This window comes from Thermobia domestica, chromosome 12 (genome assembly GCF_964235325.1).
Source record: "Thermobia domestica chromosome 12, izTheDome1.hap1.1, whole genome shotgun sequence".
In the NCBI taxonomy this organism is placed as follows: Eukaryota; Metazoa; Arthropoda; class Insecta; order Zygentoma; family Lepismatidae; genus Thermobia; species Thermobia domestica.
The window spans coordinates 27758858-27775130 of NC_137465.1; the positions used below are offsets into that span (position 1 = coordinate 27758858).

General features: G+C 36.1%; 1 protein-coding gene across 3 annotated transcripts in view; it reads right to left on the minus strand.

Moving 5' to 3' along the window:
• Positions 1 to 16273, minus strand: part of Cp190 (centrosome-associated zinc finger protein CP190) — an 86604-nt gene that overhangs the window by 12389 nt on the left and 57942 nt on the right. For all 3 annotated transcript variants that reach the window (XM_081733567.1, XM_081733568.1, XM_081733569.1), the window contains exons 3-5: positions 12861 to 12988; positions 8352 to 8597; positions 1026 to 1133 (exon numbers count right to left, since the gene is read on the minus strand). In XM_081733567.1, coding sequence (XP_081589693.1) covers positions 1026 to 1133; positions 8352 to 8597; positions 12861 to 12988 — 482 coding nt within the window. The remainder of the gene's footprint in view (positions 1 to 1025; positions 1134 to 8351; positions 8598 to 12860; positions 12989 to 16273) is intronic.

The window sequence follows — 16273 nt, forward strand, 5'->3', positions numbered from 1 at the left end:
CAAATCAACTGAGATATTCTTTTAAAACAGATTTTAAGTATTTCTGGGAAAAAAAAAAATCAAAACTGCTTCGTGAAATTCATACTGAATTTTGCATAAAAACAACGTGGAACACAGTCTTTACTGGTCAACTTAATTAAAAATTACTGGAGGAGGAATACTAGCACTAGGGATTCACTTTTGAACAAAATTAAGGTACAAGTTCATTTGGGCTGGCTTGTTGTCTTGTCATATACAAAAAGTGTTTGCAAATCGTATGGCAGGGACTCGCGTCCGATTGTAAACAATGTAAAAAGTACATAAATTTATTAAAGTCACGGCAGTGGCAGCATAGTTCCATTTGATAAAAACGTTATTTCATTACTTTCTTCTATACCATAAGTATTTTAATATATTTCTTTTACAAAGTGAAAACTGAAAATATATATATATAACACTCACCTTCATGACAATTTTTACACTAAAATTAAGAGAATCTGTCATATTACCTAACACTTAAATAAATTAAAATAAAAATAATTAAAAAAACAATAAAAGATAAAATTAAAAGACATAAAGAAAGTATATTTTAATACTTTTCGTTTATGAAAAAAGAAAGCTCTTTCAACCTCATTTCAAAAAAATGCAAGATACTCAAAATTGGTCAACGTAAGTGTGAAAGAAGGTAATGACATAGCTGAATATGAAAAATATGATTTTGTATTACTGAGGAATAGCTGAGGGAACTTCTGGCCTTCTCTAACGGGATACGTGTAAGGTTATATGAAAGAAAATTACTGGAATTGACGAAAATGCAAATTCCTTAAAATGCTATGTAAATATTTTCATAGTGCTGGAATTGGAGTCAAGCAGCATACAACATGCAACGCAATGAGGAGCTGATAGGGAAAGGACGGCACTATAGAATTTTCAGGTATGAAACAAAAGAACATGAATCAAAGAAGGGAAGTAAATTAATTAAGGGTCTGAAGTGGATATAAAACAAAACCACCAACACCAATGGCAAACAACCAGTATATACGCACCCTTCCGTGGTATTATTTATAGGCTGCGGTGGTCGTGTTTCTGTGTTGAAAGATGTATTAAATGATGGTAGTTTTGGTGGAGCACTCCTTCTTTTCCATATAGGAAGCCTGTAAAACCAATGCATAATTAATTTTTCTTTGAATTATTAGAATATGTTATACTATACTGTCATTACGAACAATAACATTCCATCTTGTTAACACCATGTGTTGTTACCACTTTTATAAGATCTACAAAATAAATCTTTTTCACCTTATGAGGAAGCAAGAGTGGATACAACTACAACCAACATGGATTCAAGGGCTTCAACTTACCATGGGAAATTTCCCGGGTCTATGAAGTTTAGTTGAAAAAATAAATAAATAAGCAAGAATTTTAGGAATAATAATAATAATAATAAAAACTGCGATTTTGGCCAATAATTAGGTTTTGGATAAGGGACCACAAAACTTTTGAAGTGCCCCTAAAATCGAGCTTTTGTATTTTCTATGGAATAAGCACATCATACTGAGTTAACTGATAGTTTGGGTTTGGCTACACTATGTGTAGTTCTGCAGATATAAGAAAATTTTTGATTAAAATATATTGGATCATTTGATCGAAAAAAAGACGCGTCCGAAAGTAAGTATCCCTAGGGCCTAAGGGTGCTAAACACGAAAAAGAAACAGTAACCTTGAAACATCCATTGTCATAGATGACACTACTTTTCAACATATTCACCAGCGGAATTCAGACACTTCCTGCTTCCTCTCATTCACTCTACTCACCTGAACAGGCTCAATAGGATCTTTATACCGTGTATATACAAATAATAATAATAATATGCACTAAAAATAATATAAAATATACCATTTTTCTTTTGCTTGTTTTATTCATAAGTGAAAGGAGATAATGAAATACAACTTACCATGATTATAGATAATGTTATTCTACAACAGCAAATATGAACCTGAAGAATTTTCAGTGTTGCCATCCATAGAAATTACAATGTTGGCAGAATAACATTTCCCTTAAAACCTAAGTTAAGGCAGCGGCTAGAGAAACGAACTGAACTGCATTTGATTATGTATCATTTGTTTCTTGGTATCCTGTGAACAACCTTTTAAATAACATTATTATTTAACTTTAATAACTGTATGTTAAAACTAAATATAACTATTATTTAAAAAGTAGTTCACAGGATTGTAAAACATGATACGAAATCAAATGCAGTTGAGTTCGTTCCTCTAGTTGATGCCTTAACTTAGATTTTTGGGGAGCTGTTATTCTGGCAACAGTAATTTCTATGGATGGCAACACTGAAAATTCTTTAGGTCACGTTTTCTGTTATCTATGATTGTTGTAAGTTGCATTTCATTATTTTCTTTCACTTATGAAACACAAGCGAAAGAAAAATGGTAAATTTTATATATATTTTTTTAGTATGTCAGGCTCTAAATATATAGAACAAACACTGTGGGAGGACAGTACTCTGAGAAATAAGCAAAGAAACCTCAGGAACCTTGGGGCAGAGAGCATATAGTTTACAAGGTATGACGGTTAGAAATGGGCTTACCACCATGTTACATCATGTGAATAATTGTATACATGGCAATAAATACCAACAATTAAAAAAAAAAAAAAATAGTATGTGTGTAAATATTGTCCAACGAGGTAAATTTTACTTATTTTTGATAATAACACTACCAACTTGCATCTCCTCACCCACTGTATTTTCATTACAATAGTACTAAATGCCATTCATAATCTGCAACAAATATGTGTTCTTCTCATGCATCTTGTTCATCGTATCACACGTATCCTTTATTTGTCATGGAATATATCGTAGTAAACACAATCTAAATTGATCTTTCAACGATATTAGCCAAATATATATTGGAACTAACTACAGTGAAATCTTAATTTTATACGTATTAGCCCTTTTATTATTGTGCCTTGGCTCTTCTGAATATTTTCTGTTTATAATTACAAACATATTATGCATCATAATGATGATTCCCTTTCACCACCGCCATGCATTTTTATTAAACAATGAAATTATCATAAAGAAAAGATAGCTGAAGTTTCAACTTTCTCTCTGTATTGACTTTGTATTCTTTACATTATAAACACAATTCCCGTGATGAGATTTCGTCATTAAGGGTCAAGATAAACTTGAAAGTTTATTTCATTCCTTTCGAGGATTTTTTTTATTCATTCTATTTTCAAAAATGTAAAACAGAAGGCAGTAATAAAACCTCGAAAAAACATATCATAAAATTCAAGAAATACTGTGAAATAGATCAATAAAAAAATTTGGAGCCGTATTTGTTACGATAGCAGAATTTATTGGTTCTCTTTATTTCGTGGTGCTAGCATAAATCCAATACGATCAAAAATTCAATTTGGCAAAATATTTTTAGGTGCTTCAACTAAGGAAGACGAAATGGTAACCAACAACCGTAACACATTTCTTAAGGGAAATTAACATGTTTAAAAAAAATCTTTCCACTCTATTTCTTATTATCATCCATGTTCTAGGGTGCTATACTGTCAATATTTTAATATTATCTTTTGTTTTTCATACATACTTACTTTGAGAACAGGAAGTATAAAGCAGTTTATGCAATGTTACTATTGTTCTAGTAACACCTGCGTCGTTCAAGATATCTGGATAACGGCGTTATACTGATACAACCATCTCAAATTCGATGTAATCCTGAACTTATAGCAACTGAATACCCAGTAATAGTATTCTCAGTTAAGGAAGTTTAAAAAATATAGCAATCTAGTATTATAATATTCTGGAACAAGATACCACTGCTTTCCATATCTGCTCGGCAACAAACATCTCACAAACTCTGTTTCATAAGATTCTACTAAAAAAACTATAATCCTTCATTTTGAAAAACTGAATACAGCAGCCACTTTATATATATATATATATATCTATATATATATATCATTTGTATTTATTTGCAGTTGCATGTGATAATAAAGCCCGTTAAAATGATTTCGAGATTTTAGAAGTTCCTTCTAATAAACTACTGAACTTACCTCGGTGAATTCAGTGTTCAAGCATTCTACACAGAGCTACATGAATATAAAGCTTTTAAAAGAGAGTGATTTCTATGTAACTACAATAGCATAAAATATCTACATTCTCTAAATATTTTACATGGCTGTTTTTCTACTTCGTTTATTATTCCAACTGTAGTTTTGCACACTTGCTTGACTAATCAAAGTTTGCGTTCTTCAAGTAATGCTACTGCTCTACAAAAAAAGTAGCAGCATTGTCCTTTTGAAAGCGTCACAAATATGGTACGCGAGTTTGAATATGTTGAATTATTCATTGGATCTTTTAACAGTGAACACATTAAGCCCTCTAAGATGATGTGTTTCAACAACACTATACAGATACAAATTACATTATACAATGTAATTCGAACGACCGCCTCTAGCCCATAAGGCGATTTTCATTATATCTTTATATGTAACCGCACAAAATGGCTAAACAACATGAATGTACTGTGGGTGTGCTAAATGAACTCAATCTATTATGGCTATATGTACTAAGTCAATCAGAAATCCAAGTTATATTTCTTATACCTGATCAGTTTCATAACCACAGAATGTGCTTAAAAAAAATACTTAATGATCTTTTTTTTTTTTTGCTTTTCAAATCAGTAATTTCTGAATTTTTGGTCATTATCTATAACCATCAGCGGAATGAAGCTCTTGATGGGAGGAAGAGGAGGAGGAGAGGGGGACACTTAGGATACATTTTGCTTGTTTTATTTGTTAATAAAAGGAAACTAACCTTATTTTATAATTATATACAGGGTGCGGCAGCGTTCATAGTAGGATATTAAAAACACACCATCAGGCAGTAACTGTAATTTATTTATTACCTCTTATGTCAAGTAATAGTTAAAGGTATGCCATTTACTAATGTGTAAGTCATTGTCCATTGCGTGGATTACTTTCTGAATATGACTCCTGTCAAAATGACCTCTCTGCACAACACATTCATCTAGGCGGCGTTGGAAGCTTTCCATAACTCGGCGTAACGCATTCCCTGGGACATTGTCGACGGCAGTTCTGATGCGATCCTTCAACTCAAGAATGGTGGCACAACGTGTTTGGAACACTTCTTGCTTCAGGTAGCCCCAAAGGGAAAAGTCTGCATATGAAAGATCAGGTGAGCGGGGCGGGCAGGAAATGTCACCAAAACGGGAAATTACTCTACCTGGAAATTTCTGTCGCAAGAAATCCATGCAAATTCTGGCTGTATGCGAGGTCGCTCCGTCTTGTTGAAACCACAATTGTTCCACATCCATATCGACCATACCTAATTGGGGAAGAACGAAGTCTTGCAGCATCTTTAGGTAGCGTTCACTGGTGACAATTACAGCCACACCGCTGTCATTCTCAAAGAAGTAAGGGCCAATAATCCCAAAGGAAGCAAATCCACACCACACTGTGACACGAGAACTGTGCAAGGGCTTGATATGCAGTTCATGCGGGTTTACATCACTCCAATAACGCATATTCTGTTTATTCACTGAACCATATAACTCGAAATGAGCTTCATCTGACATCAGGATGGTGTGCAACATTTGTGGATTTTGACGAAGGAGATCACGCATGGTTAAGCAGAATGTTTCTCGTGAAACCCAATCGCGAAGCCTAATTTCCTGAACAATCTGCAGCTCATATGGGTGAAAATGGATCTCTTCGTGCAATATTCTCCTGAATGAGCGATCGGACATATGCACAGTTTGCGAATGATGACGAGCAGATCTTTTTGGGCTACGCAATATTGCAGCACGAACATTTTCCACGGCTTCTGGTGTCCGCACAGTTCTTTCACTTCTTCCCGGTTTGCCATTGCAAACAGAACCTGTTGTTCGAAATGCACGTACCCACTTCACAATGGTAAGTCCATCTGGAACTTTCCCATGACGTCCCAAGTTGAAATGTTGCCGAAATAGACGCTGGGGTAGCAATAGCAGAGTCGTTATTCTTGAAATAACTTTCAACAGCAAAGGTACAATGCTGTGCACTCCACCGCTTCATATCACTGTCACACTCGAAATGGCAGCTCATTAGTACACGAATGCGGCACGAGCTGGCGCGCATTCATGCAGTACGTCATTGTACTACGCAAGTCAAATTACGTTATGAACGCTGCCGCACCCTTATGAAGTAGGTGGAATCTTCTGTTGATACTGTTAAAAATATAAACTGTAATACACATTCAATAATGTCAATAGATTACTAAAATGAACATTTTCTTTCTTTATATTCAATTTTCAAATAATCGTGATCCTTTCATATAAAATAACTCGAACGATGGTGGCCGATTAGGATCAAATATTCGGATAAAACTCATAAAATGAAGATAATTTATTGTATCATTCTGAACATTTGATAATTGCGGTTATTTACAAAAAAGAGGAAATGTATGTCGACAATTACTTTCATATATTAGCAGGGACTGCGGGGACTCAGTGGTAGCGCGCTCACTTCTAGCGTGCGAATTCTCAGGTTCAATCCCAGCTCCTTCCATGTGGGCTTTGAAGTGAATAAATACCGTATGCATGGTTTCTCCAGTTTCCTCTCACTTTCTTCATTCTACAATTATAATCCAACTCAGCATCACAGTTCCCTTAGCCTTGATGGACTATCGCGGGACGTTAAACTTAAAAGAAACTGATAATAACAGATCTCCATACTATTTATCCTAAAGCCTGGCAATAAAAATCTGTTTACTATTCTCTAACTTTCTTCAATGGATAGAAAGGGAAATTCTTCACGCTAAAAATATATTATTTTGGTATATGAAGTTGAAATACCCATTGATACTAAAACAATAAGCATGTGCAGATCTCCATATACAACATGAATTAAGCATAATCAATCCTTGTTAAAGATTCTCGTGTATGTAATCCAAATATTGGAAAGTTTATTTTGCATTAAAGAATACAAATAGGTGCGTACTTAAGTTACCCTGGAACATCGTTCTATTTCGTTAACATGTAAAATTTTCATTCATGGTAAATGATACCGTACCGGATTATCAAAGTAAACAATGTTTCAATTATAGGCATTTTTCACATTCATACGACCCAAAACACGTGCAATCCATGTTCAAATTTTCCCCTGTATTTCGACGATTTTTTAAACCTATTTTAGAGTGCGTTTATCTTGGCACATTCCCACCAGTGCACTTGGTTGGTCTTCACTCACGTGAACGTTTTAATCCAATAGATGTCTTATTGATTTTGTCGTGTAGAAGTAGGTGACGTTAGCTGTAAGCCAGCCCATCAAGTAAGATCACTGCAATTTTGCGGGTATTTGAAGTGCTCAGTTGCCACATGCGAATAAATCAGTGTTCGTAGTTTGAGGGAAATTTCTCTAATCTAGGGAAAAAGGGAATTTTTCGACAAAGCCCGAGAATCCAGGGAAATTATCGTGCTTTGTTCTTCACAGACAATAAGGAAAAGTAAAAACAATAAAAGCAAAAAGCAAATTAAGGTTGGCTCTTCCTTTAAGGTTGGCTAAATTAAACTTTTTACATGACTTCTGTCATGGACACTCATGGAACTAGGAAAAATTTGATAAGGGAAAGCTTTGTGTCAGCCGAGGGAAATCATCTTAAGGAAACCTATGAACATTGGAATAAACATGTTAGTGATTTGTGAATGGTGCCGTGTTTTACTGTGTTTCCTAGCGCATTGTAACTGTCAACCGTAGCGTGGCAACAATGCGTTGCAGAAAGATCCATCTTTAGGCGGGAAGCGTGCAAAAGAAAAATAAATGTACTTTAAGTCATGGGTAAAGTCGCCCATGCGTTATGAATAGAGATTCCTCGGATATTGCGTGTTTCAAAATTACAATCATCATTCTCAAAATGGCGAAAGGAGATTTAAATTTCTAAAAGTGAATGACTAAACAAAACACAAAAACACGGAAAAGATGAACCAGCTATAGGCTATGAAATAGTCATCACGATTATTTAATCTCTTACACATTTTATTATAGAGTACGAGTAAGATTACTTTAGAATAAAATTATCATCTTGGTCAACTTAAATATTTAATGAAAATCGAAAACTTCATTGTAAATAATGACAAATTTTTTCAAAATATTTCAAAATATATCTATCAGCAAAGATTATCTCTGCAAACATAAAATAAAAGAATTGTGCACAAACGGAAACAATTACCCAAAAAATGAATTAGTACGTAAATTACTCAATATATTATGTAAACAATTAAAACAATTCTAAAAATGCGGTCACTATAATACGTACATAAATTCTCTTTCCTTTCAGTACTTACTTTCGACCTGGAAGTAGGTTAGGAAATTCTGGATCGATTTGCTTCGGTATAATTTTCTTCCCCTGCAGATTCCATGTTACTGGAACAGGTTTCTTGTTTTTACTAACAGGCTTAGGAATAGTTGGTGGTGGGAATGACTGAGCATCAAGCAACTTCGTCAAAACAGTCATATTCATTTGTTGTGCTGTGTTATACAACTCTTTAAGAAGATTCTCTCGGAATTCGAGCCGTCCAGTATACATAAAACTGTAAAAACAAAAAAACAACAACTTTATAAATATATCCATTGCCATTAAGAAACAATAATAATAATTTTATTAATAATATTAATTAGTATTATTATACGTGGGTCGTTTAGAAAGTTAGTTGCACTCCTTCGTAAATGTTTTCGGACAAAGGCTATTTTGATGAAACTGTGGCAACACTGCAGACATGTAGTTGTATCGTGTGACGTAGTGACTTTCACGAGGCAAGTAGCGTCCATATTGGAAATGCATGCAGTGATAACTGCACTGAAATTTATAGGCAGTTGCATAAAATGCATGGTGAAAATGCAATGTCACTCAAGCTATCGCGAAGTGGTGTGACATGTTTGAGAATGTACTTACACATATTGACAACGCTGAGTGCGAAGGAAGATCATCACCCTCCTTATAGCCCAGATCTTTCACCGTGTGACTTCTATGTGTTTGGTCCCATGAAAGACGAACTTTCAAAGCGACGATACCACTTGGATGACGAGGTGAAAGCTGCACCTCAAGAATGGTTATCGGGCATTGGATGTGATTTCTTTGCATAGAAAAACTAGTACCACACCTCGACAAATCCCTAAATAACGGAGGTAATTACGTTGAAAAGTAGATTGTGACTGGAATTTTACGATACAAATAAGGTTATTGTAAAATTTCTATCCTGTTTTATTTTCTAAGTAGTGCTACTAACTTTTCGACTGACCCTCGTACCCTGAGAGTTCTCATTATTTATTGAAACATTAAGAAGTTAATTGGCAAAGTGAACGGATCCTACAGTTCCACCAAACGGAAAGCAAATGTTCAGGGTGGATAAAAATAATTTTCCATTAACTTTTAAATACAGGGTGGTCCATATGTTTCAATACAGTAAATTATTTTGGAAACAAACATAATTAAAGCAAATCTGACTAGCGGAGGGCGGACTTGAGTAAAGGAGCTACTGATTGATGCATACGTGGTGAATGGCGGTCATCTTGGATCCAGGTTATTTTTTTTTTTTTTCAAATGGGAAGGTAGGCATGCGACACATCAATTAACACTTTTTTCTATTTTGCAGGGGAATGCAGTCCCGCAAGCAGAAATGAGTTATCATGTACTGTTTCAAAGCTATGACGCAAAAAAGTCCCATCTACAGGGTGTGCTCCACATGTTGCCTGTCCATTGCAACACACAACCGGAGTCTCTTAATCCAATCCCCCTGAACCCGTAACAACACAGCGGGGATGACACAGACACATAGGCGTCCTGAATACGTCCCTGTAGGTGTGCAACATCCCGAATCTTTTTCTGATACACCAGGTGTTTTAAGTGTCCCCATAAAAAAAAAATCCAAGGAAGTGAGTTTCGGCGACCGGGCTGGACACTCCACAGGGCCCCGGTGACCGATCCAACGTCCAGGAAAATGCTAATCCAAGCATTCCCACACAGGCAGCGCACAGTGCGGTGGGGCACCAGCTTGCTGAAAATATGGCGGTACAGTGGCATCAGGGCGGAGAAGCAACGGAAACACCAGTTCCTGTAACATGTCCAGTTATCGGACACCAGGAATGAAAAAGGGTCCTATGATCGACGTGTTCCATATGCCACACCAAACCATGATATGAGCAGGGGGTAACCTTCTTGCAGGGATTGATCGTATGTGGGTTTGCATCCGACGAATATCGCAAGTTCTGGCAATTCACTTCCTTATCCAAATAAAAGTTTGTCTCGTCTGCGAAGAGAACGCTTGCTGGGAAATGCGGATTTCGGTCATATTGTGACAAAGCCCAATTGGCGAATTCCATGCGCCGGTCTGGATCATCCTCTGAAAAGTTGTGGACAAGCTGCAGCTTGAAGGGATGCCACTTGTTCGTACAGAGAATCATCATCATAGAAGCACGTGGTACGCCTGTTATCGCTGATAGTTGTCTTGTGCAGCGCTTCGGACTTTTCACACTCGCAGCAAGCACCGTTTATGGATGAATCCTCATCTGTCGCGGTTCATGAGGGACCTGACCGTGGTCTGTCGGCAACATTACCAGTTACATTAAATTTCCTAATGAGGTAGCTAACGGTGTTGTGGCTTATTGCAGGTCTTCCGGGGTGGCGCGCGTTGAAGTCCTGTGCAATCAAACGACTGCCTCTTTCCCCAGACATTAGGATGATCTCCATTCTTTCCTGCTTTGTCAGTGCCGTCTCGCTCTACCTGCAACGAAAAGAAAACCTGTCAAATTTGGGGCGTCACGTCTTTCTTACAGCGTTAGCGCCATGTTGCTCTCTATGCAAGGAAAGAAAACCGTCAACTTTGGGGCATCATACTATGGAACGGGACATGATAATGCATTTCTGCTTGTAGAACTGCAGTCCCCTGCAAAATCAGTGTTAACTGATGTGTCACATACCTACCTTCCTATTTGAAAAAAATAACCTGGATCCAAGATGGCGGCCATCCGGTAGCTCCTTTACCCATTCCGCCCTCCGCTAGTCAGATTTGTTTTAATCATGTTTGTTTCCAAAATAATCCACTGCACTAAGACTTATGGACCACCCCGTATATTGCATCATTTGAATGAAATAAAAAAAATGTGTGATCTCGAAAGTGATATAATTCTATTGCTATTTACTGTTTTTATTTCAGAGTGAAAACAGCAGCCCAAAATGACCCAACACCTAACATCCGCGTAATCCTGCCTAAGATTCTATGCGGCTCCAAAGTGAGGCTGTCTGTTGTTCACGAGCAAAGATACTGGTGCAATGCTAATTGACTTCATGCTTCTGTAGATGACAAAAGTATTGACAACTGTCATTTCACACTCACGTCACATTGTGGTTTGGCATGATGTTCAGTGAAGTTACGAGACTGTTCCTTATTTGACACAAGGAATACTAATCATGCTTCTAGAGCATATGTGGCCTATTATCTTTACTTGGGACAACTTCTATGACCTCACATTCAAGACGCTGCCTCTCCTCTTAGTACGTAGGCGGGGATACCCAAAAGAAACTAAACTAATCTTTTGGTGGGCAGAGCTTTTGTAAGACCGTGTTTTGTCGCTAGGAGCGTATACATCGAACATTCCTAACTCAGCAAGCCGAGTGCCGTTGCTGAAGAAGATCAGGACTAGTTTCGGCAGAGTTTATATAGTGACAACTCTTTCGGTGATCTTCATTTTTGTAACGGCTGATTTTCCTGAACAGCGTGCGGGGGTGAAATTCTTATCCTTGCACGGAAAAAGTGGAACAAACTCTTGAAATGTTAAAAACGGCGTAAAAGACCGATGCTATGGGGAAAACTTGAGTGTTTGAGTAGTTTTTCCGTTTCAAAAATGGTGATTTGTCAATTGATGCCAAGTGTCGTTCTTCCACGGCCCGAACATATGAAAATGTTGAAAAAGTTCGTGTAATCATCAACGAAGATCGACTACGGATTATTGAAGAAATTGTGAGCTGTCGGGAGTGACTTGAGTCCAGTGCAACGAGTTTTGACAGAATATTTGGGAATGAAGAGGGTATCTACCAAATTCATGCTGCGACTGCTGATTGCTGAACAAAACCAAGGTTGCGTGGAAGCATGCTGTGCTTTGAAAGAAGAGTCCCGAAATGATCCAAACTTTTTTTCAAAACTTATGAGGAGGTGACGAAACATGGTACGAAAAAGACATACAAAAAGGAAAGCGTTTTGCTGAGGAGAAAAAAAATAAAAATAAATAAAAATAATAAAAAAATAAAATAAAAAATAATAATAACGCAGGCGCTGTCAAGCATGATAAAAGATGAATTTAAACAATGTTTGTAAAAACTGAATAAAAGATTAGACAAATGTATTAGTGCAAATGGAGAGTACTTTGAAGGGGATTGAAAGTTTGTGATTAAAATGTGAATAAGTTAGTTTCTTCGGTTTGTTTTGGATACCCCTTGTATTCAGGATGTTTTAGCACACACATGATGCAAGATTCTGCTTAAGTCAGTTAAAGATGTTCCTAGGCCGGAAAAACTGGTGGATAATGCTGGTGAGGAATGGAAAATTTATTCCATTAAAATCAGTCAGTCAGTATACAAGTTATTCTTCTTTTTTTATTAAATAGTTAATTTTCACACGTCCTGTATTAACCTCTATAACTGCCCGACATAAGCAAAATAGTCGTATATAAAAATGTATATTATGCTTAACATACATCTTATTTCCATTACAAAGATGCAACCTAACTTTAAATTATCTGCTTTTTATTTTCTGTCAAAAGTATCAAAGTAAAACAAGTAAAATGAACTCATTACTCACTTGATAATAGGAACAACGACATCTGGATTTAGATCGCTCGGAAGTTCCAAAATACCATCAGATAAGTTCCCTTGCTTCTCAAGAGAAACAAAATATTCTGTACATGTATTCACAACTAATCTGTGAACCTGAAGAAAGAAAAAAAAAAATGTTAGTTACATTTTCTACAATCATTTGTATCAACAATGAATTTGGTAATTACCAAGGTTTGAGGCAAAACGTTCAGTGGTTATAATAATAATAATAAAAAACAATTGAAGAAAAAGGACAAAACAAAAAGTGAGATAAGAAAATGTTCTATGAGCATCAAATGCAATAGTCTGTTTGCTCCACAGGGGCATTTATTATGAGATACCGGACGATAACTCGAAAATATTCAATAGTAAGATATTGTGGCCGCAACAACAAGATAGCCTTAGTGGTGGTAATCGGAACTGTCCGAACAGTCGTATCCTCTTACAAGTGACACTGTGACTTAAATGTGTGTCCAACGACGTTGCCATAGTTTTGGTTTCCATTACACTGCCACTAATCACTTACACATATGGGTTCTTTCTCTCTTTCTATATAGAGGAGGGGGAAATGAACATTCATCAACTTGCCTGCATATATGGGTCGTTCCTTCTCAACGGAAGAAGAAATATTGTGTTGAAAGCAGATTGGAAGTGTCAAGTAACAAAGCAACGACAAGCATTCAGAGTTTCCAGACTGCTTTTTTCTTTGCCAAAACATTTTAAGACATTCCATTCCTTAATCATGTGATGAAGAAGATCATCTTTTACTCGCCCACTCCCTCTATTATCGCCCAGAGCTGTCTAGTTCGAATTTTGTTGATAACACAGAATTTCGGAGAAAATATTTGTTTCACTACCATGTAGTGGGAGAAGGCTAATAGGTCAATTTTCTATACCACCCACTCAGGCTTTTAAGCTTTTGCTTAAAGTTTATGGATTTTTTCTTTTAAAACATAATTGAAAAGCTAATAACAAATCAAACATTTTTCTTTATTAAAGGAAAAGTCTTTCGTGTGAGGCACCATTTCCGAAATTACCAAGATTTAACTGTGATTTCTTACACGTCAAGATACAACGTTCAATGTTTATAAATCACTACTGGCTAGAGATAAAAGGGTGATACAGCACGAGGAAAAAGTGTATGTCAAAAGGTATATCAAATGAGGCCCTCTGTTTGATCCATAGGGCCCATCCAAAAATCGTATGGTACGTAATTTTATTCATCATTGAAAGGATAACGATTTCTTTTCTTTCAAGGAAAAGTTGTTCGTTTTATGAAACAGCCATCATTTAACTATGATTTTTATCTGACTGTGCAAGAATTCACCATGAATTGGAGGCGATCTTGTAAACGGCATTCCACACGAAAAACTTCTAGTTAAAAAAATTATTTGTTTTTCCATTATCCTTTCAACGATGTATAAAAATACGTACCTTATCACCATTTACAAGTTTCGGATAATTTTACCTTACCATTAATCTATTTATTGAGAAGGAAAGAAAAGAGAGAGGAATTGAATTAGGCATAATATGCGAAATTGAATAGTTATTGAGTTAGCAACGTTTGGGCACACACAAATTATAATTACTGTATGTTACTATAGACGAACTACAAATATAAATCAATTTGTGTGTGCTCAAGATGAGAGAGAAAATCATGTTCTACTTATCAATCATGTTACGAACTAAGCATTTGTTACATTTCATCACTAATCACACACTAACATTGTATCATTAATTTTTTTTTTTTAAACCCTCGGAGTATGGTCCTCACTATATGACGAGAGGTGAAACGACCGCATAAGATTGGTTGTCACACAGGCCGCATTTGGACGAGCTTCGGACGAACTTCCATGTCTTCTTCGACCTCAGGAACTACCTGTCCAGTAAATATTTTGATAATGATAAACAATTGCAAACGACCGTCAATACACTGGTTCCACTTCCAGACAACTGATGTTTACGACATTGGAATACGAAAGTTGCTACCATGCTGTGAAATTGTCTGAATTCCGGTGGTGAATATGATGAAAAGTAGTGTCTTTACTTTCTGGACGAGCCTCGTATTTTTAGCAAACTGTGAATATCAAGTAAGAGAATATACTCTTTAGATTAGCAAGAATACTTTGTAAAACATTAAGCTTACTAACATGTACACTCTATATAAGACTTTGTAATAAAATGTAAAATGTAAAGCTGTTTCTATTATATCTTACGAGCGCTTGAAGTGGCATGAGAACTTACGTCAGTACGGGTTAAGCTGACTAGTTGGGGAAGACGTAATCAGCACATCCTGAATGCTACCGCATTTGGTTTTTAACTTGAGTGGAGTCCGCTACTTTTCCATCTAGATAATAATCAATTTTCCTCATGATGGTGATAACGGTTAGTGGTCAATCAAACAGAGATCAGACCTCGATGATCTGACGGAAACCGAAACACCAATACTGCTAGGGCGTTGCAGCTCACTTACAGGTCCTTATCAGTCCCGCCCACATTTTTCCAAAACATTGCGGGAATATAATAATCATAAATGTCATAGCGTACTACTTAGTATTTAGAAAATACTACCCGGTGAATTAGGCTGTAATATCAATACTTTACACACTGTCAAATAATACATCTTCGAATCAATAATGACATCGAAAACTTAGATGTCGAATTAGGCAAGATTCACCAAAATCATCGTAACAGCACTATCTGCTTTATTGAATATTATTTTGTACATACTAGAAAAGGAAAGAAAAAATAGTTGAGTTCTGCAATGGAAAAGAAGTGGGATCAAATATAATAAGCTTCTTACTCTCCCAGGAACATAGTATTTATAGACACTGCGAGCGACAGAGGGAATATATTCTAATAAACTCTGATAAAGACAGTAAAGAAAATCAAAATAAACAAAACGCTAATAGATCTTTTGCAGTACCGGTAAGAAAAGCAACATATCCTTTATCACAAACAATCAACGGTGTTCTGCTGTTTTACAAGTTGTATAGAAGCTAGGGATAATCGATATAATATATTAAAGTTTCATGTGAAGATGTTAACGGATATATTTCATTAACGAACTCGGCTGGAACAATCGCTCTAGCTATCAATTGCAGAAAACAGAATTCAAAAATTTGCTTTCGTTCAACAATTAGTATCATGTGAAGTAAAGGACAGATGTACGTACTAACAGAGTACAATTTTATAAGCCCCATTGCGTGATTCTAATGGACTAGAACTGGGTTTCTCAACTAGGAGGTTGCGAAAGGAGATAAAGAAGATAAATGTAATTAAGATACAGCAGTGGACAAACCAATTTTTAAAGATTATTTTGAGACATTTTTATTTCCATACTTATTTGCAAATACAGTATTGAATATTAAACTCAATTTGCTCTGTACACAAGAAAAG